The sequence below is a fragment of the Ranitomeya variabilis genome, chromosome 7 (assembly GCF_051348905.1).
Source record: "Ranitomeya variabilis isolate aRanVar5 chromosome 7, aRanVar5.hap1, whole genome shotgun sequence".
Lineage (NCBI taxonomy): Eukaryota > Metazoa > Chordata > Amphibia > Anura > Dendrobatidae > Ranitomeya > Ranitomeya variabilis.
Window position 1 is genome coordinate 26,369,898 of NC_135238.1, and position 22,549 is coordinate 26,392,446.

The 22,549-nt window shown below is 46.1% G+C and overlaps 1 protein-coding gene across 6 annotated transcripts in view; it reads left to right on the forward strand.

Moving 5' to 3' along the window:
- The window catches only part of LOC143785632 (ankyrin repeat and fibronectin type-III domain-containing protein 1-like), a 269,138-nt gene that overhangs the window by 196,495 nt on the left and 50,094 nt on the right, over positions 1-22,549 (forward strand). For all 6 annotated transcript variants that reach the window (XM_077274664.1, XM_077274662.1, XM_077274660.1 and 3 more), the window contains 4 exons: positions 4,574-4,775; positions 5,024-5,231; positions 5,423-5,617; positions 6,728-6,841. In XM_077274664.1, coding sequence (XP_077130779.1) covers positions 4,574-4,775; positions 5,024-5,231; positions 5,423-5,617; positions 6,728-6,841 — 719 coding nt within the window. The remainder of the gene's footprint in view (positions 1-4,573; positions 4,776-5,023; positions 5,232-5,422; positions 5,618-6,727; positions 6,842-22,549) is intronic.

Genomic DNA, 22,549 nt, shown 5'->3' on the forward strand with positions numbered 1-22,549 from the left:
AGATATTTGGTGTCCATGGTTTTCACATGTAAAAATATTTGTTACATTTTGTACTAAGTATAGTGTATATTTTTGTTTGTATATGTATGAAGGCTGCAAGCTATCGATCCCGTCCTTATTGATACTCCCGCAGATCATTGGGACCTGTAGTTCCTCTTCTTTGCATTGTGCTAATTGTGATACACAGATGGGGTTGTCGCCCTTTACACCACAAATTATTCTCTATATGAATAGGGAAGTTATGTCTGGTGAGTGAATTCACACACGTACTTTTAATAATCAACCGGGTCCAAGGGATGGGGTGCTGAACAGGTTAATATCAGCATCCCTGGTGGTCTAGAGCAGGGAAACGGTTATTGTAAGTATCTCGGGTGGTCTAGAGAAGTGGGGGATAAGATGTAAACATTCCTGGTGGTCTAGAGCAGTGTGTGGGGGAGGGGTGTAAGCCTTCTTGGTGGTCTAGAGCAGTGTGTGGGGGAGGGGTATAAGCCTTCTTGGTGGTCTAGAGCAGTGTGTGGGGGAGGGGTGTAAGCCTTCTTGGTGGTCTAGAGCAGTGTGTGGGGGAGGGGTATAAGCCTTCTTGGTGGTCTAGAGCAGTGTGTGGGGGAGGGGTGTAAGCCTTCTTGGTGGTCTAGAGCAGTGTGTGGGGGAGGGGTATAAGCCTTCTTGGTGGTCTAGAGCAGTGTGTGGGGGAGGGGTATAAGCCTTCTTGGTGGTCTAGAACAGTGTGTGGGGGAGGGGTATAAGCCTTCTTGCTGGTCTAGAGCAGTGTGTGGGGGAGCGGTGTAAGCCTTCTTGGTGGTCTAGAGCAGTGTGTGGGGGAGCGGTGTAAGCCTTCTTGGTGGTCTAGAGCAGTGTGTGGGGGAGGGGTGTAAGCCTTCTTGGTGGTCTAGAGCAGTGTGTGGGGGAGGGGTATAAGCCTTCTTGGTGGTCTAGAGCAGTGTGTGGGGGAGTGGTATAAGCCTTCTTGGTGGTCTAGAGCTGTGGGGGGTAAGCCTTCTTGGTGGTCTAGAGCTGTGGGAGGTAAGCCTTCTTGGTGGTCTAGAGCTGTGGGGGTGTAAGCCTTCTTGGTGGTCTAGAGCAGTGTGTGGGGGAGTGGTATAAGCCTTCTTGGTGGTCTAGAGCAGTGTGTGGGGGAGGGGTATAAGCCTTCTTGGTGGTCTAGAGCTGTGGGGGTGTAAGCCTTCTTGGTGGTCTAGAGCTGTGGGGTGTAAGCCTTCTTGGTGATCTAGAGCTGTGGGGGTATAAGCCTTCTTGGTGATCTAGAGCTGTGGGGGTGTAAGCCTTCTTGGTGGTCTAGAGCAGTGTGTGGGAGAGGGGTATAAGCCTTCTTGGTGGTCTAGAGCTGTGGGGGGGTAGCATTCTTGGAGGTCTGGAGCATTGAAAGGGTTGATATAAACATCCCTGGTGGTCTGGAGCCAGAGAGATGGGGTGTAAGCTTTATTGGTGGACTAGAGCAGTGGGAGGATGGTGTAAACATCCGTGGTGGTCTAGAGCTGGGGGAAGGGGATGTAAGCATTCTTGGTGGTCTAGAGCAGTTGAGGGGCTGATGTAAACATCCCTGGTGGTGTAGACTAGTGTAGGGGTTAGTAAAAGCATTCCTGGTGGGCTAGAGCTATGTGGGGAGGGTTGTAATCATCCCTGGTGGTCTACACCAGTGTAGGGGTTAGTGAAAGCATTCCTGATGATCTACAGCAGAGAAGGGGTAATTGATCTGCTGCAGAACACGACAGGAAGTGTTGTCATGGGGACAAGGAAGAACAGACTATAGACGTTCTTCTATAGACGTTGTATAGACGTTTCAGTTTGCCTCCATTTTCCAGCTCCCTGCTTACTGTCAGCGATCAGAGCGATTCTCGTTAGTGTAGCGAGACGTGGACATTGGTCAGACATGATGGGAAGGTTCTTACACCTAAATGTAATAAATGTGGACTCTCTCCATTCACTGAAGGAAGCAGAGAGCTTGAAATGTAAAAAATTAAGCACAAAGTGTAGAAATCGTCTGACCCTGCAGTGTAATACTGATAACATTAGACATGCCCTCCTGTATCCTGTGTATACTAGCGCAACGTGGCCTTGTAACGAGGCCTGGCAGCCATTTTCTGCGGTCTACCCCTCGGTCCTGCATCATGAATGGCATCCAAAATTATATATATATATATATATATATATATATATATATATATATATATATATATATATATATAGACTTCAGCTATAGAATTACCTATTGTAATGGAAAAAGCCCTTGGAAGTACTGAGGAGGCCCAGAGAGCTACAAGCTGGGCCGGGGGGTGTATAAACTGGGAATGTGTGGTCCTCGTAACCCCGACCCTGTGCCGATTCCAGTCAGCCTGGTGCCGAGGTTCAAGTTTCACCCTGGAGATCGAAAGTAGCCATATTTAGCATGAACTTGTACTGGCCACGAGGGAAGAGAAGGGAGGGCTGCGGGAAATAGCCGGCCATACAACAAGACAGCGGCCCGTGTCTGAGAGGGAGAATGATCGGAGCTCTGCGGCCATAGAAAGGCAATCTAAGCATAAAAATATACAGCAATTAGCCAGATTACTAGCCACCTGTTCCCCAGACTGCGTATGGCTGCTACAATTAGCATGGTCCATGTAAACCTGCATTATTGGGCACTTTATATAGTGCAGACCCGCGGCCGGGGCCACCAGGGTGATGGCTTATAAGTGGCAGCCTGCTATATTCCTCAGCGGCAGGCAGGGCCCCTAGACGGGCTGCCCGGCCTCATTAAGTGGAGTATAGGCCACATTATAGGCCCGATTCCTATGGAGACAGCCGGAGGAATTCTCACCCGTCTCCCCCCAGTGCCGTATTTAAATGGTTTGAAGTGGCACCGTCTCCAGAACGAATTCTTGCACGGGGGACGCCAGTTCTTGTTGGGATATGTTTGACTTATTAGCTCCCCCCACAGAGACAGTCTGAGAGAGCGCTCCGCACCTAGTCTGGCACAAAGACGGTTAACAGATTAAAAGCCTGCTACTGTAAATCGCATCGGGGTATCCGATGAAGGGGTGCCAGGCTTACCATAACACTTCTGGGGAGAATGAGACGTGTTGTGACACTGCCGTGTAATAAATGTGTTCATGAGGTCATCTCCCTGCGCCACACGGACAAAGAATTTCCTGACTGTGTATACATCTGTCTCAAGTTTGTGAAACAAATCCCTCGTAAGGCCGCTCTCTTCCTGCGCTCCATAAATAGGGTTTCTTAAACAAAGGTTAAAATGCAGCCAAGCGCCTCCATGTACAAATGATCGTACTTTAAAGGGGACGGGTCATTTGCCTTAAGTATGTCATATTGTTGCAGCAGTGTAAATGTCGCTGTTCTCCTGAATCCGGCGTTGTTTTTCTTTTTTTCCTGCGTCTCTCCGTTCATGAGATATGGCCTCCTATTCCTTTTATGTAATTGTAGCCATTTTAGCCAAATGGGTGTAGTCCTCAACTCTTCTTCATGGGCGTGTTCTTGAAAACCACTCCCAGATGGCTAAAAAGACTAGATTTATGTGCAGTAAAGAAGGGGCCATATCTCAGGAATGGAGAGGAGCATGAACAAAAGAAAAGGAACGCCGGATTCGGGAGAACAGCAGCATTTACACAGGGTGAAAAAAATTACATATTTATGGCAAGTGACAGGTCCCCTGTAAGTCTGCATGGTGACTTTGTACCCTACAGTTTATTCTGATTTTATACTGTAGGTCAGCTCTCTATTCATAGGGCTTGTGTTTATTTACAGAAGTCAATCAAAATACAAAAAACGGGATGGATACAGGGGCAGCCTGAACCCCTGCAGTCATTGATAATGTGCCAAGCTAACCCCAAGACTGAACAATAATGGGACCATCATTATAGCTTGAGTGACTGGGAGGATAAAAAAAAGGCTCTGCCAAAAACAAAACACTCAAAGTGGTAATAAGTGGGTTTGCTTAGGATAAATGCACACCATGCATAGCTGGGGCGGATTTTCAATGCAGATTTGCATGCGGAAATTCTGCAGCAAAATTTAGTAGCAGCTACATAGATGAGCTAGTCTCATCTATACCCCATGCATAAATTGAGCTGTGGTGAGGATTCTGGAATCCGCAGGATATGATTTTATTTTCTGCTGATTTTATCTTTTGCAATGTAGAAGGTGAAATTCAGCACAAATCTGCATCAAAGTTTGCATGTAATACATGTGGATTTTGCTGCGGAAAATCCTCATCATGTGCACGTATCCTAAATTCTTGCTTTGTATTTTGGTGCCAGACTGGGACCTTCATTGGGTAACATTAGTGAAAGTCTGCAGTGACATACAGAAGTATGAGAACCTTCCCAACACGTTCTTGGGTCACTGTGGCCCCTTCATTTCCGAAATCAGTGTTGTTCCCTTGTGATCCCCATTTACTGATAAACATCTAAAAAGACTCAGTGGTGAACCTTCCCTTTAAGGGCAGGTAATAAGTGACACATGGTACAATATACAAGTCTTTTAGTTGTCATTTCCGTCTTAAAGGGTCAGTCCTGGAGTGCAGAACTTGATCTTACTCTTTCCTCTCTCTCCGACTTAGGTCTTCCCCACCAAAAATGACGCAGCAGATGAGGGACCTCCAGATGGGACAGCCCAAGAAGCCGTCAGGCCCCTCATCGCCCAATGCTGCCAAGAGACTCTACAGAAACCTGTCTGGCAAGTTCAGAGTCAACTACACGTCTTTTGACGAAGGCAGCCTGGCCGCGCGGAATGAAAAGGAGAGGCTGCGGAAGTCATGTCTTGTACGTCCAGAGTATATGACCCCCAAATTATTTTTTTCTGGCTGATCCAGTGAATGCAAAATAAGAAATTAAAAGTAATTTTCATCTATAGTCTTGCTTGAAAATGTCCTATTGTTTTGTGTATACAGCTCCCATGCTGATCTATGTGTCTCTATGATTACAGACTACAAAACCCTTCCTTTCATCTGCTGCCTTTTCAGGTCACTTAATATTAGTTGATTATATATAGAAATTGTTTTATTTTGCAGTTTCAGGGGAACGCTGCTCTCTTTGAGGCAGTTGAAATGCAAGATCTTGACCGGGTGCAGGAACTATTGAAGCAATACAGCGTGGAGGAGCTGGACCTCAACACTCCTAATAGCGAGGGCCTCCTGCCGCTGGATATCGCCATTATGACCAATAATGCTCCAATCGCTAAGACACTACTGCAGGCGGGAGCCAAGGAAAGTCCACACTGTGAGTATAGGCAGATGTCCGCTGTCCACGGTGTCGCTCGCCCTCACTAAGTATGTCCTTTGTCAGAGCTGTAATACCAGGCACATCCTATTGGCCAGAGTGGCACCCTTTCTGGAAAGATGCTGCTGACCCATTTGTTTTTTTCATTTTCACAGCACACATTTAACTATAGTCTCTCTGTTGCTCTATAGTCATGAGCTTGGAAAGCCGATCACTCCACCTGTCTACACTAGTCCGGGAGGCGGAGCAAAGGGTGAACGACCTCACTGCTCAAGTGGTCAATGAAGCCCCCAATGTTGATTGTTCAGAGAAAGAAAAGCAGCTGAAATCGTGGGAATGGAGATACCGGCTCTACAAACGCATGAAAGCTGGATTTGAGCATGCGCGTAAGTCCTACTTCTATGGCCGTCCTTCCTGGAGGTGATTGATCACGGCACGCTGGGCTCCCTCCACCCCAACTGCGTACCTCGTTCACACCCCCTTATGCCTCTGTCATGCACTTTTAAACGTACGCTTGATCTCGGAGCTCTGTCTAATGATGGAGTATCTCAAAGTCTACCAGAACTGCGGAAGGTTTCATTAGTGCACAGGAGATTTTCCAACTCTTCCGGGAGTCCTGGACGTCTCCCTCCTTTCCTGCAGCATCCTGGACATTCCAGTAGTGCTGGCAAGTATGTAATAAGTAAAGCTCATTCTGTACTCCAGGCAAAACTTAGGCTCACATCTTTCATTAAAGGGATTAGTCCAGGACTTTACCATTGACAGCTTATCCTTATGTGACACCGCCACCGATCAGCTGTTCCCCAGCCAGAACTGCTCATTCCATTGGTGGAATAGTGGCCACGGCCGGGTATAGCTCATCCACTCCTATTGGTTTGAATAGTTGGCGGATGTGCAGTCCCCGACTGCGGCCACTATACAGTTGACAGAGCTGTGCAGTTCCCGGCAGTGATGGGTGTCGCACGCCACCGATCAGACATTGATGACCTATCCTTAGGATAGGCCATCAGTGTTAAAGTCCTAGACAACCCCTTTAAATCCATGTGTAATGCACCAGCTCCATTAGGCACAAAGCGGTGCACCAAGTTTTGCCTGGAACGTTCCTTTAAGCTGATATCGTCTTGCAACAGAAAACTCTTGGCTACTTGGATATTAACGCTACAGGAACCGTAATAATGGCAGCTATCCTTGATCTACTCCTTCTTTGTTTCCATTCTTAGTTATTTCTAAGATCTCTGCCTGCAGTCAGTGAATAGCAACATTATTACCTCTACTTAGGGACTGAAAGCCATCCTGACCATATCACAGATGTATTACTTATTACTACAGAGAAGATCCAGCCTCTCCATAGAAACAAGAATATTTCCATTCAATGACATCAAGCAGAAATCTTGAAAATTGAAATATAAGGGACGTTTGACTATGTAAAATATTTAGCGCTTATTAACCCATTATACAAAGGAAGCATAATGTGCATCTTCTGTGCCGTTTTGTAGGTGCGCCGGAACCCCCGACCAATGTACGCCTGGCCGTCACCAGCAGCACCACCCTGCGAGTTACATTCCAGGAGCCGCTGAGCGTCAACTCTGCCGTTGTTACAAAATACAAAGGTAATGAGCAAAACGGAGCAGTCACTCCTCATTTACACGCTAAAATAGCGTTAGAAAATAATATTAAAGCTTCATTACCGAGAGCACCTGCTTCTTACAGGGCAATGCCAAGGCATCGATGCCAATGATAACTGTTGTGAATTCTGCTTTTGGGTTCCCTCCGGTGGTAGTAGGTGGTAATGCAGCTGTCCCTGGGTTGCAGTCCTGGTCAGGTGTGTCTGCTGATTGCAGTTCTGACTGGGGTATTTAGGTGTGCAGGATTCATTAGTCCTTGCCAGTTGTCAATTGTTGTTGGGAGGTGTTGGACCTCTGCCTGGTTCCTCCTGCCTTTCTGCCAAATCAGCAAAGATAAGTGTCTGGTTTTTTTTTCTGTGGCACACATGCTGTGTGCTTCACAATTCAGTGCTATTCTTTGTGTTTTCTTGTCCAGCTTAGATTGTGTCAGTATTTTCTCAGTCTTGTTGGATTCTCTGGAGTGGCAGATATACATTCCATGTCTTTAGTTAGATTGTGGAACTTTTTGTATTATCTGCTGTGGATATTTTTGGAAGGGTTTTAATACTGACCGCCTAGTAATCTGTCCTATCCTTTCCTATTTAGCTTGAGTGGCCTCTTTTGCTAAATCCTGTTTTCTACCTGCGTGTGTCTATTCTTCTCCTACTCACAGTCATTATTCGTGGGGGGCTGCCTATTCTTTGGGGGTCTGCTCTGAGGCAAGGTAGCATTCCTATTTCCATCTATAGGGGTATTTAGTCCTCCGGCTGTGTCGAGGTGTCTAGGGTTTGTTAGGCACACCCCACGGCTACTTCTAGTTGCGGTGTTAGTTCAGGATTTGCGGTCAGTACAGGTTCCACCGACTCCAGAGAAAGTTTCATGCGGCTCCAAGGTCACCAGATCATAACAGTACAACTGGCCAATAATGAGTTAAATGCATCTCAGAAGAAGGGAAGAAAGGTGTTGAGCCATTTTTTTTTCTGCAGTCTGTTTTGTCTTTTCTTCCCTCTTTATCTATGGGTGGCTGAGGAGTCTTGTGCCAGCATGGATGTTCAGGAATTAGCTTCTCGTGTAGACCAGCTTGCTGCTAGGGTACAGGGTATTTCTGATTATATTGTTCAGACTCCTGCTTTAGAGCCGAAGATTCCTACTCCTGATTTGTTTTTTGGTGATAGGTCCAAATTTTTGGGTTTTAAAAACAACTGTAAACTGATTTTTGCTCTGAGACCGCGATCCTCCGGTGATTCCATTCAGCAGGTTAAAATTGTCATCTCCCTGCTGCGTGGCGATCCACAGGATTGGGCATTTTCCCTGGAATCTGGGAATCCGGCCTTGCTTAATGTAGATTCCTTTTTTCAGGCTTTAGGATTATTATATGATGAACCGAATTCTGTGGATCAAGCGGAGAAAACCTTGTTGGCCCTGTCTCAGGGTCAAGAGGCGGCAGAATTGTATTGTCAGAAATTTAGAAAATGGTCTGTGTTGACTAAATGGAATGATGATGCTTTGGCGGCAATTTTCAGAAAGGGTCTTTCTGAATCCGTTAAAGATGTTATGGTGGGGTTTCCCACGCCTTCCGGTCTGAGTGATTCTATGTCTCTGGCCATTCAGATTGATCGGCGCTTGCGGGAGCGTCAAACTGTGCGCGCTGTGGCGTCGTCCTTAGAGCAAAGTCCTGAGTCAATGCAGTGTGATAGGATTTTGCCTAGAACGGAACGACAAGGATTCAGACGTCAGAATGGGTTGTGTTATTGTGGTGACGCTTCTCATGTCATTTCAGTCTGCCCTAAGCGGACAAAAAGGATCGCTAGTTCTTTTCCTATCAGGGCCGCCTTGAACTTAATGGATTTTGAGTTTGCCAGGCGTTGTGGTTTTCCCTTGCAGCCTTTGCAGAACCCTATTCCTTTAAGGGGGATTGATGCTACACCTTTGGCTAAAAATAAGCCCCAGTTTTGGACACAGGTGACCATGCACATGGCGCCAGCCCATCAGGAAGATTGTCGATTTCTGGTGCTGCATAATTTGCATGATGTTATCGTGCTGGGTTTCCCGTGGTTGCAGGTACATAATCCTGTGTTGGATTGGAAATCTGTCTGTGACTAGTTGGGGTTGTCAGGGGGTTCACAATGATGTTCCTTTGATGTCAATCTCCTCTTCTTCCTCTTCTGAAATTCCAGAGTTTTTGTCTGATTTTCAGGATGTATTCGATGAGCCCAAGTCCAGTTCCCTTCCACCGCACAGGGACTCTGATTGTGCGATAGACTTGATTCCAGGCTGTAAGTTTCCTAAGGGCCGACTTTTCAACCTGTCTGTGCCTGAACATACCGCCATGCGGAGTTATGTTAAGGAGTCTTTGGAGAAAGGGCATATTCGGCCATCTTCTTCACCGTTGGGAGCAGGGTTTTTTTTGTTGCTAAGAAGGATGGCTCCTTGAGACCTTGTATTGATTATCGCCTCTTGAATAAGATCACGGTCAAGTTTCAATACCCTTTACCTTTGCTTTCCGATTTGTTTGCTAGGATTAAGGGGGCTAGTTGGTTTACGAAGATTGACCTTCGGGGGGGCATATAATCTTGTTCGTATTAACCCCTTCCTGACATCAGACGTACTATCCCGTCGAGGTGGGGTGGGCCCGTATGACCACCGACGGGATAGTACGTCATCACCGATCAGCGGCGCTCACGGGGGGAGCGCGGCCGATCGCGGCCGGGTGTCAGCTGCATATCGCAGCTGACATCCGGCACTATGTGCCAGGAGCGGTCATGGACCGCCCCCGGCACATTAACCCCCGGCACACCGCGATCAAACATGATCGCAGTGTACCGGCGGTATAGGGAAGCATCGCGCAGGGAGGGGGCTCCCTGCGGGCTTCCCTGAGACCCCCGGAGCAACGCGATGTGATCGCGTTGCTGCGAGGGTCTCCTACCTTCTTCCTCCCTGCAGGTCCCGGATCCAAGATGGCCGCGGCATCCGGGTCCTGCAGGGAGGGAGGTGGCTTACCGAGTGTCTGCTCAGAGCAGACACTTGGTAAGCCTGCAGCCCTGCACAGCAGATCGTCGATCTGGCAGAGTGCTGTGCACACTGCCAGATCAATGATCTGTGATGTCCCCCCCTGGGACAAAGTAAAAAAAAATTTTTTCCACATGTGTAAAAAAAATTTTAAAAAAATTCCTAAATAAATAATAATAAAAAAAATATATTATTCCCATAAATACATTTCTTTATCTAAATAAAAAAAACAAAACAATAAAAGTACACATATTTAGTATCGCCGCGTCCGTAACGACCCAACCTATAAAACTGCCCCACTAGTTAACCCCTTCAGTAAACACCGTAAGAAAAAAAAAAAAAAAACGAGGCAAAAAACAACGCTTTATTACCATACCGCCGAACAAAAAGTGGAATAACACGCGATCAAAAAGACTGATATAAATATCCATGGTACCGCTGAAAACGTCATCTTGTCCCGCAAAAAACAAGCCGCCATATAGCATCATCAGCAAAAAAATAAAAAAGTTATAGTCCTGAGAATAAAGCGATACCAAAATAATTATTTTTTCTATAAAATAGTTTTTATCGTATAAAAGCGCCAAAACATAAAAAAATGATATAAATGAGATATCGCTGTAATCGTACTGACCCGACGAATAAAACTGCTTTATCAATTTTACCAAACGCGGAACGGTATAAACGCCTCTCCCAAAAGAAATTCATGAATAGCAGGTTTTTGGTCATTCTGCCTCACAAAAATCGGAATAAAAAGCGATCAAAAATGGTCACGTGTCCGAAAATGTTACCAATAAAAACGTCAACTCGTCCCGCAAAAAACAAGACCTCACATGACTCTGTGGAGCAAAATGTGGAAAAATTATAGGTCTCAAAATGTGGAGACGCAAAAACTTTTTTGCTATAAAAAGCGTCGCTGGTTTCACACTTGCGTTTTTGTCTGCAGCGTTTTTTGCACAAAAAAAGCATGCGTTTTTTCCCTATATTTAACATTGAAAACGCATGCGTTTTTTTTGTACGCGTTTGGTCGCGTTTTCAAACGCATGCGGTTTTTTTCTGCATGCGTTCATTTTCAGAAATACAACCTGCAGTATTTTCTTGCGTTTTTAAGCACATGCGTTTGTTTGCGTTAAAAACGCATGCATTTTTATCGAAAAAAAAACAGAAAACACACTGAAAAGCCACCCACCACCATCAAGGTGATAAAGGGATCCAAACCCTAACCCTAACTCTACCCCTAACCTCACCCCTAACCGTTTAATGAACATTTTCTGACAGTCATAGTGCCACGTATTTCAGTGCCACGTATTTCAGTGCCACATATTTCAGTGCCATGTATTTCAGTGCCACGTATCACGTATTTCAGTGCCACGTATTTCAGTGCCACGTATTTCAGTGCCACGTATTTCAGTGCCACGTATCACGTATTTCAGTGCCACGTGTTTCAGTGCCACGTATTTAAGTGCCACGTATCACATATTTCAGTGCCACGTATTTAAGTGCCACGTATTTAAGTGCCACGTATTTCAGTGTCACGTATTTCAGTGCCACGTATTTCAGTGCCACGTATTTCAGTGCCACGTATCACGTATTTCAGTGCCACGTGTCACATATTTCAGTGCCACGTATTTAACTGCCACGTATTTAAGTGCCACGTATTTCAGTGCCACGTATTTCAGTGCCACGTATCACGTATTTCAGTGCCACATGTTTCAGTGCCACGTATTTAAGTGCCACGTATCACATATTTCAGTGCCACGTATTTCAGTGCCACGTATTTCAGTGCCACGTATTTCAGTGCCACGTATCACGTATTTCAGTGCCACGTGTCACATATTTCAGTGCCACGTATTTAAGTGCCACGTATTTAAGTGCCACGTATTTCAGTACCACGTATTTCAGTGCCACGTATCACGTATTTCAGTGCCACGTATTTAAGTGCAACGTATCACGTATTTCAGTGCCACGTATTTCAGTGCCACGTATTTCAGTGCCACGTATTTCAGTGCCACGTATTTCAGTCACGGTTAGGGGTAGGGTTAGGGCTAGGGTTGGAGGTAAAGTTAGGGTTGGGGCTAAAGTTAGGGTTGGGGCTAAAGTTAGGGTTAGGGTTTGGATTACATTTACGTTTGGATTAGGGTTGGGATTAGAATTATGGGTGTGTCAGGGCTAGGGGTGTGGTTAGGGTTACCGTTGGGATTAGGGTTAGGGGTGTGTTTGGATTAGGGTTTCAGGTAGAATTGGGGAGTTTCCACTGTCCAGGCACATCAGGGGCTCTCCAAGCGCGACATGGCGTCCAATCTCAATTCCAGCCAATTCTGCGTTGAAAAAGTAAAACAGTGCTCCTTCCCTTCCGAGCTCTCCCGTGCGCCCAAAAAGGGGTTTACCCCAACATATGTGTTATCAGCGTACTCGGGACAAATTGGACAACAACTTCTGGGGTCCAAGTTCTCTTGTTATCCTTAGGAAAATTTAAATTTGGGGGGCTAAAAATCATTTTTGTGGGAAAAAAAAGATGTTTTATTTTCACGGCTCTGCGTTATAAACTGTAGTGAAACACTTGGGGGTTCAAAGTTCTCACAACACATCTAGATAAGTTCCTTGGGAGGTCTAGTTTCCAATATGTGGTCACTTGTGGGGGGTTTGTACTGTTTGGGTACATCAGGGGCTCTGCAAATGCAACGTGATGCCTGCAGACCAATCCATTTAAGGCTGCATTCCAAATGGCGCTCCTTCCCTTCCGAGCTCTGTCATGCACCCAAACAGTGGTTCCCCCCCACATATGGGGTATCAGCGTACTCAGGACAAATTGGACAACAACTTTTGGGGTCTAATTTATCCTGTTACCCTTGTGAAAATACAAAACTGGGGGCTAAAAAATCATTTTTGTGAAAAAAAAAAGAATTTTTATTTTCACGGCTTTGCGCTATAAACTTTAGTGAAACACTTGGGGGTTCAAAGTTCTCAAAACACATCTAGATAAGTTCCTTGGGAGGTCTAGTTTCCAATATGGGGTCACTTGTGGGGGGTTTGTACTGTTTGGGTACATCAGGGGCTCTGCAAATGCAACGTGACGGCTGCTGACCAATCCATTTAAGTCTGCATTCCAAATGGCGCTCCTTCCCTTCCGAGCTCTGTCATGCGCCCAAACAGTGGTTCCCCCCCACATATGGGGTATCAGCGTACTCAGGACAAATTGGAAAACAAATTTTGGGGTCCAATTTATTCTGTTACCCTTGTAAAAATACAAAGCTGGGGGCTAAAAAAATCATTTTTGAGAAAAAAAATAAAAATTATTTTCACGGCTCTGCGTTATAATCTGTAGTGAAACACTTGGGGGTTCAAAGCTCTCAAAACACATCTAGATAAGTTCCTTAGGGGGTCTACTTTCCAAAATGGTGTCACTTGTAGGGAGTTTCAATGTTTAGGCATATCAGGGGCTCTCCAAACGCAACATGGCGTCCCATCTCAATTCCAGTCAATTTTGCATTGAAAAGTCAAATGGCGCTCCTTCCCTTCCAAGCTCTGCCATGCACCCAAACAATGGTTTACACCCACATATGGGGTATCATCGTACTCAGGACAAATTGCACAACATTTTTTGGGGTCCAATTTCTTCTCTTACCCTTGAGAAAATAAAAAATTGGGGGCAAAAAGATCATTTTTGTGAAAAAATATGATTTTTTATTTTTACGGCTCTGCATTATAAACTTCTGTGAAGCACTTGGTGGGTCAAAGTGCTCACCACACATCTAGATAAGTTCCTTAGGGGGTCTACTTTCCAAAATGGTGTCACTTGTAGGGAGTTTCATTGTTTAGGCACATGAGGGGCTCTCCAAACGCAACATGGCGTCCCATCTCAATTCCAGTCAATTTTGCATTGAAAAGTCAAATGGCGCTCCTTCCCTTCCAAGCTCTGCCATGCGCCCAAACAATGGTTTACACCCACATATGGGGTATCAGCGTACTCAGGACAAATTGCACAACATTTTTTGGGGTCCAATTTCTTCTCTTACCCTTGGGAAAATAAAAAATTGGGGGCGAAAAGATCATTTTTGTGAAAAAATATGATTTTTTATTTTTACGGCTCTGCATTATAAACTTCTGTGAAGCACTTGGTGGGTCAAAGTGCTCACCACACATCAAGATAAGTTCCTTAGGGGGTCTACTTTCCAAAATGGTGTCACTTGTAGGGGGTTTCAGTGTTTAGGCACATCAGGGGCTCTCCAAACGCAACATGGCGTCCCATCTCAATTCCAGTCAATTTTGCATTGAAAAGTCAAATGTCGCTCCTTTCCTTCCGAGCTCTGCCATACGCCCAAACAGTGGTTTACCCCCACATATGGGGTATCAGCGTACTCAAGACAAATTGTACAACAACTTTCGGGGTCCATTTTCTCCTGTTACCCTTGGTAAAATAAAACAAATTGGAGCTGAAATAAATTTTGTGTGAAAAAAAGTTAAATGTTCATTTTTATTTAAACATTCCAAAAATTCCTGTGAAACACCTGAAGGGTTAATAAACTTCTTGAATGTGGTTTTGAGCACCTTGAGGGGTGCAGTTTTTAGAATGGTGTCACACTTGAGTATTTTCTATCATATAGACCCCTCAAAATGACTTCAAATGAGATGTGGTCCCTAAAAAAAAATGGTGTTGTAAAAATGAGAAATTGCTGGTCAACTTTTAACCCTTATAACTCCGTCACAAAAAAAAATTTTGGTTCCAAAATTGTACTGATGTAAAGTAGACATGTGGGAAATGTTACTTATTAAGTATTTTGCGTGACATATGTCTGTGATTTAAGGGCATAAAAATTCAAAGTTGGAAAATTGCAAAATTTTCAAAATTTTCGCCAAATTTCCATTTTTTTCACAAATAAACGCAAGTTATATCGAATAAATTTTACCACTAACATGAAGTACAATATGTCACGAGAAAACAGTGTCAGAATCGCCAAGATCCGTCAAAGCGTTCCAGAGTTATAGCCTCATAAAGGGACAGTGGTCAGAATTGTAAAAATTGGCCCGGTCATTAACGTGCAAACCACCCTTGGGGGTGAAGGGGTTAAGCAGGGTGATGAATGGAAAACTGCATTTAATATGCCCGAAGGCCATTTTGAATACCTTGTGATGCCATTCGGGCTCACTAACGCTCCATCTGTTTTTCAATCCTTCATGCATGATATCTTCCGGACTTATATTGATAAATTCTTGATTGTATATTTGGACGATATTTTGATTTTTTCCGATGATTGGAAGTCTCATGTGGAACAGGTCTGGATGGTATTTCAGATCCCTCGTGACAATGCTTTGTTTGTGAAGGGGTCTAAGGCTATGTCTCCACGTTCAGGATGGCCGGCGGTATCGCCGCAGCGGCGAAGCCGCTCGGCGCTAAGCCCCGCCCCCTTTCTGGGACGCGATCATGCCGGATGTGTTAACTCTTCACATCCGGGATGATCGCTCTGTCCCATAGCGCCCTGTGATATGCCTTGCGGGGACGCTGCGTCCCCGCAAGGTGTACGGACATGCTGCGATCTGAAAAGACGCGCAGCATGTCCGGAGTCGCAGGGCCGCCGTGTGCGGGTTTCCACGCATAGTGGAGACGGGATTTCATAAAATCCCCTCCACTATGCTGGAACATCTGGATGCTGCTTGTTTGACGCTGCAGCTCTGCGCAGCGTCAAACAAGCAGCGTTTCCTGACCGTGGAAACATACCCTAAGTGTCTCTTTGGGGTGCAGAAGGTTTCTTTTTTGGGCTTTATTTTTTCTCCCTCATCTATGGAGATGGATCCGGTTAAGGTTCAGGCCATTCATGATTGGATTCAACCCACATCTGTGAAGAGCCTTCAGAAATTTTTGCGTTTTGCAAATTTTTATCGCCGTTTCATTGCTATCTTCTCCAGCGTGGTTAAACCCCTGACCGATTTGACAAAGAAAGGTGCTGATGTGGCAAATTGGTCCCCTGTGGCTGTCTCTGCCTTTCAGGAGCTTAAACGCCGATTTACTTCTGCGCCGGTGTTGCGCCAACCAGATGTTTCTCTTCCGTTTCAGGTTGAGGTTGATGCTTCTGAGATTGGGGCAGGGGCCGTTTTGTCTCAGAGGGATTCTGTTGGTTCTTTGATGAAACCGTGTGCCTTCTTCTCCCGCAAGTTTTCGCCTGCTGAACGCAATTATGATGTCGGCAATCGGGAGTTGTTGGCTATGAAGTGGGCGTTTGAGGAGTGGCGACATTGGCTTGAGGGAGCTAAGCACCGTATTGTGGTCCTGACCGATCATAAGAATTTGATTTACCTCGAGTCTGCCAAACGGCTGAGTCCTAGACAGGCTCGATGGTCCTTGTTCTTTTCCCGTTTTGATTTCGTGGTTTCGTATCTTCCGGGTTCTAAGAATATTAAGGCTGATGCCCTTTCTAGGAGTTTTTTGCCTGATTCTCCTGAGGTCCTTGAACCGGTCGGCATTCTGAAAGAAGGGGTGGTCCTTTCTGCCATTTCCCCTGATTTACGGCGGGTTCTTCAGGAATTTCAGGCTGATAGACCTGACCGCTGTCCTGTGGGGAAATTGTTTGTTCCTGACAGATGGACTAGTAGAGTGATTTCTGAGGTTCACTGTTCTGTGTTAGCTGGTCATCCTGGTATTTTTGGTACCAGAGATTTGGTTGGTAGGTCCTTTTGGTGGCCTTCGTTGTCACGTGATGTGCGTTCTTTTGTGCAGTCCTGTGGGACTTGTGCGCGGGCCAAGCCTTGTTGTTCCCGTGCTAGTGGGTTACTTTTGCCTTTGCCGGTCCCTGAGAGGCCCTGGACGCATATTTCTATGGATTTTATTTCTGATCTTCCGGTTTCCCAGAGGATGTCGGTTATCTGGGTTGTTTGTGACCGGTTTTCTAAGATGGTTCATTTGGTGCCTTTGCCTAAATTGCCTTCCTCTTCTGATTTGGTTCCGTTGTTTTTTCAGCATGTGGTTCGTTTGCATGGTATTCCGGAGAATATTGTGTCCGACAGAGGTTCCCAGTTTGTTTCTAGGTTTTGGCGGGCCTTTTGTGCTAGGCTGGGCATTGATTTGTCTTTTTCTTCTGCATTTCATCCTCAGACAAATGGCCAGACCGAGCGAACTAATCAGACTTTGTAGACTTATTTGAGATGCTTTGTGTCTGCCGATCAGGATGATTGGGAGGCCTTTTTGCCATTGGCCGAGTTTGCCCTTAATAATCGGGCTAGTTCGGCTACTTTGGTTTCGCCTTTTTTTTTGTAATTTTGGTTTTCATCCTCGTTTTTCTTCTGGGCAGGTTGAGCCTTCTGACTGTCCTGGTGTGGATTCTGTGGTTGACAGGTTGCAGCAGATTTGGGCTCATGTGGTGGACAATTTGGTGTTGTCTCAGGAGGAGGCTCAACGTTTTGCTAACCGTCGTCGGTGTGTTGGTTCCCGGCTTCGGGTTGGGGATTTGGTTTGGTTGTCTTCCCGTCATGTTCCTATGAAGGTCTCTTCCCCTAAGTTTAAGCCTCGGTTTATTGGTCCTTATAGGATTTCTGATATTATTAATCCGGTGTCTTTTCGATTGGCGCTTCCGGCCTCTTTTGCTATCCATAATGTCTTCCATAGATCTTTATTGCGGAAATATGTGGTGCCCGTTGTTCCCTCTGTTGATCCTCCAGCCCCTGTTTTGGTTGATGGGGAGTTGGAGTATGTGGTTGAGAAGATTTTGGATTCTCGTTTTTCGAGGCGGAGGCTTCAGTACCTTGTCAAATGGAAGGGTTATGGCCAGGAGGATAATTCTTGGGTTTTTGCTTCTGATGTCCATGCTGCTGATTTGGTCCGTGCCTTTCATCTGGCTCGTCCTGATCGGCCTGGGGGTGCTGGTGAGGGTTCGGTGACCCCTCCTCAAGGGGAGGGTACTGTTGTGAATTCTGCTTTTGGGTTCCCTCTGGTGGTAGTAGGTGGTAATGCAGCTGTCCCTGGGTTGCAGTCCTGGTCAGGTGTGTCTGCTGATTGCAGTTCTGACTGGGGTATTTAGGTGTGCAGGATTCATTAGTCCTTGCCAGTTGTCAATTGTTGTTGGGAGGTGTTGGACCTCTGCCTGGTTCCTCCTGCCTTTCTGCCAAATCAGCAAAGATAAGTGTCTGGTTTTTTTTTCTGTGGCACACATGCTGTGTGCTTCACAATTCAGTGCTATTCTTTGTGTTTTCTTGTCCAGCTTAGATTGTGTCAGTATTTTCTCAGTCTTGTTGGATTCTCTGGAGTGGCAGATATACATTCCACGTCTTTAGTTAGATTGTGGAAGTTTTTGTATTATCTGCTGTGGATATTTTTGGAAGGGTTTTAATACTGACCGCCTAGTAATCTGTCCTATCCTTTCCTATTTAGCTAGAGTGGCCTCTTTTGCTAAATCCTGTTTTCTACCTGCGTGTGTCTATTCTTCTCCTACTCACAGTCATTATTCGTGGGGGGCTGCCTATTCTTTGGGGGTCTGCTCTGAGGCAAGGTAGCATTCCTATTTCCATCTATAGGGGTATTTAGTCCTCCGGCTGTGTCGAGGTGTCTAGGGTTTGTTAGGCACACCCCACTGCTACTTCTAGTTGCGGTGTTAGTTCAGGATTTGCGGTCAGTACAGGTTCCACCGACTCCAGAGAAAGTTTCATGCGGCTCCAAGGTCACCAGATCATAACAGATAACTTTGACAACTTTACACACACGCACTGTATCACACACATTTCATATAGTGGTTAGTGAGCACATTTCTGGCGGGTTAGCAATCAGTCATTAATGGGTTATTCTCATCTTCACAGAGGGGTATTATTGGACAGGACTTACAGCTCGTTGCCTACAAGACCGACCACCGCTGCTGTCTAGCTTGTAAGCGCTGCACTTAGGATTAGGAGATAACAGCGCACTCCAGTGATCCTGGCCGGCTTCAAAGCAGTGCTTACAAGCACTTTGCATGTTCGACTAAAGCTTCTAGACAGTAACAGTGGTCGGTCACCTAGGCAACAAGCTGTAAACAAAAGAAAAGTATTAATATCTCAAGAGCGTCTGCAAATTTTAACCCCTTAACGACCGCCGATACGCCTTTTAACGGCGGCCGCTAAGGGTACTTAATCCACAGCGCCGTTAATTAACGGCGCTGTGGAAAAAGTGAATAGCGCCCCCCAGAGTCGGATTTTCTCTGGGGTCTCGGTTGCCGAGGGTAGCCGAGACCCCAGAGAACATGATTCGGGGGGTTTTTACCGACCCCCGAGTTGCGATCGCCGGTAATTAACCGTTTACCGGCGGTCGCAACAAAAAAAAAAAAAACGCGATTTGCCGTTTAATTTCTCTGTCCTCCGATGTGATCGCACATCGGAGGACAGAGAAATGTGGTCCCCGATGGCCCCCAATAGCCCCCCAATACTTACCTACCTCCCCCGGTGCTCCTCGTGTCTCCCCATGGGCGCCGCCATCTTTTTTCCGGGAAAAAATGGCGGGCGCACGCGCAGTGCGCCCGCCGCCCGGCACCCGGATGTTCTTTGGGGTCTCGGCTGCCGGGGGTAGCCGAGACCCCAAAGAACATGATCGGGGTCGGTTTGCACCGACCCCTGCTTTGCGATCGCCGGTAATTAACAGTTTACCGGCGACCGCAAAAAAAAAAAAAAAAGCGATCAGTTATTTCTCTGTCCTCTGATGTGATCGCACATCAGAGGACAGAGAAATAGGGGGATTCGGGGACCCTATCATACTCACCCGGGGTCCCTGGGTCCTCTTCTGTCTTCTCCTGCCAGCCGGCTTTTTCATCATGGCGGGCGCATGCGCAGTGCGCCCGCCATCTGCTGCCATCTGCCGGCCGGCAGGAGATGACAAGTTGGGGCTAAAATTAGGGTTAGGGTTAGGGTTAGAGTTAGGGTTAGGGTTAGAGTTAGGGTTAGGGTTAGGGTTAGAGTTAGGGTTAGAGTTAGGGTTAGGGTTGGGGCTAAATTTAGGGTTAGGGTTAGGGCTAGGGTTAGAGTTAGGCTACTTTCACACTAGCGTTTTTTGGCTTCCGTCGCAATGCGTCGTTGGAGAAAAAACGCATCCTGCAAAAGTGCTTGCAGGATGCGTTTTTTCTCCATTGGCTTGCATTAGCGACGCATTGCGACGGATTGCCACATGTCGCATCCGTCGTGCGACGGATGCGTCGTGCTTCGGCGGACCGTCGACACAAAAAAAACTACATGTAACTTTTTTGTGCGACGTGTCCGCCATTTCCGACCGCGCATGCGTGGCCGGAACTCCGCCCCCGCCTCCCCGCACCTCACAATGGGGCAGCGGATGTGTTGAAAAAACAGCATCCGCTGCACCCGTTGTGCGGCGCTTACAACGCTAGCGTCGGTACGTCGGCCCGACACACTGCGATGGGCCGAGTACGACGCTAGTGTGAAAGTAGCCTTAGGCTTCTTTCACACTTGCGTCGGTACGGGGCGGTCGCAATGCGTCGGCCCGATGTACCGACGCACGTTGTGAAAATTGTGCACAACGTGGGCAGCGGATGCAGTTTTTCAACGCATCCGCTGCCCAGTCTATGTCCTGGGGAGGAGGGGGCAGAGTTACGGCCACGCATCCGCGGAAATGGCGGACGCGACGTACAAAAAAAAGGTTACATTGAACTTTTTTGTGACGACGGGGGCTAAAGTTATGGTTAGGGTTGGGGCTAAAGTTAGGGTTGGGGCTAAAGTTAGGGTTAGAGTTGGGATTAGGGTTAGCGTTTGGATTAGGGTTGGGATTAGTGTTATGTTTGGGATTAGGGTTGGGATTAGGGTTAGGGTTGGGATTAGGGTTAGGGGTGTGTTGGATTTAGGGTTTTGATTAGGGTTATGGTTAGGGTTGAGATTAGGGCTGTTTTGGGGTTAGGGTTGTGATTATCGTTAGGGTTGTGATTAGGATTATGGATCGGGTTGAGATTAGGGTTAGGGCTGTGTTGGGGTTAGGGTTGGAGTTAGAATTGGGGGGTTTCCACTGTTTAGGTACATCAGGGGGTCTCCAAACACGACAGCCAATTTTGCGCTAAAAAAGTCAAATGGTACTCCCTCCCTTCTGAGCTCTGCCGTGCGCCCAAACAGTGGTTTACCCCCACATATGGGGCATCAGCGTACTCGGGATAAATTGGACAACAACTTTTGGGGTCCAATTTCTCCTGTTACCCTTGTGAAAATAAAAACTTGGGGGCTAAAAATCTTTTTTGTTGGAAAAAAATATATTTTTTTATTTTCACTACTCTGCATTATAAATTTCTGTGAAGCACTTGAGCTTTCAAAGTTCTCACCACATATCTAGATAAGTTCCTTAGGGGGTCTAGTTTCCAAAATTTGGTCACTTGTGGGGGTTTCTACTGTTTAGGTACATTAGGGGTCTGCAAACGCAACATAACGCCCGCAGACAATTCTATCAAAGTCTGCATTCCAAAATGGCGCTCCTTCCCTTCCGAGCTCTGCCGTGCGCCCAAACAGTGGTTTACCCCCACATATGGGGTACCAGCATACTCAGGACAAATTGGACAACAAATTTTGGGGTCCAATTTCTCTTGTTACCCTTGTGAAAATAAAAATTTGGGGGCTAAAAAAATCTTTTTTGTGGGAAAAAAAATATTTTTTATTTTCACTACTCTGCATTATAAACTTCTGTGAAGCACTTGGGCATTCAAAGTTCTCACCACATATCTAGATAAGTTCCTTGGGGGGTCTATTTTCCAAAATGGGGTCACTTGTTGGGGGTTTCTACTGTTTAGGTACATTAGGGGTCTGCAAACGCAACATAACGCCCGCAGACAATTCTATCAAAGTCTGCATTCCAAAATGGCGCTCCTTCCCTTCCGAGCTCTGCCGTGCGCCCAAACAGTGGTTTACCCCCACATATGGGGTACCAGCATACTCAGGACAAATTGGACAACAAATTTTGGGGTCCAATTTCTCTTGTTACCCTTGTGAAAATAAAAATTTGGGGGCTAAAAAAATCTTTTTTGTGGGAAAAAAAATATTTTTTATTTTCACTACTCTGCATTATAAACTTCTGTGAAGCACTTGGGCATTCAAAGTTCTCACCACATATCTAGATAAGTTCCTTGGGGGGTCTATTTTCCAAAATGGGGTCACTTGTTGAGGGTTTCTACTGTTTAGGTACATTAGGGGTCTGCAAACGCAACATAACGCCCGCAGACAATTCTATCAAAGTCTGCATTCCAAAATGGCGCTCCTTCCCTTCCGAGCTCTGCCGTGCGCCCAAACAGTGGTTTACCCCCACATATGGGGTACCAGCATACTCAGGACAAATTGGACAACAACTTTTGGGGTCCAATTTCTCTTGTTACCCTTGTGAAAATAAAAATTTGGGGGCTAAAAAAATCTTTTTTGTGGGAAAAAAAATATTTTTTATTTTCACTACTCTGCATTATAAACTTCTGTGAAGCACTTGGGCATTCAAAGTTCTCACCACATATCTAGATAAGTTCCTTGGGGGGTCTATTTTCCAAAATGGGGTCACTTGTTGGGGGTTTCTACTGTTTAGGTACATTAGGGGTCTGCAAACGCAACATAATGCCCGCAGACAATTCTATCAAAGTCTGCATTCCAAAATGGCACTCCTTCCCTTCCGAGCTCTGCCGTGCGCCCAAACAGTGGTTTACCCCCACATATGGGGTACCAGCATACTCAGGACAAATTGGACAACAACTTTTGGGGTCCAATTTCTCTTGTTACCCTTGTGAAAAT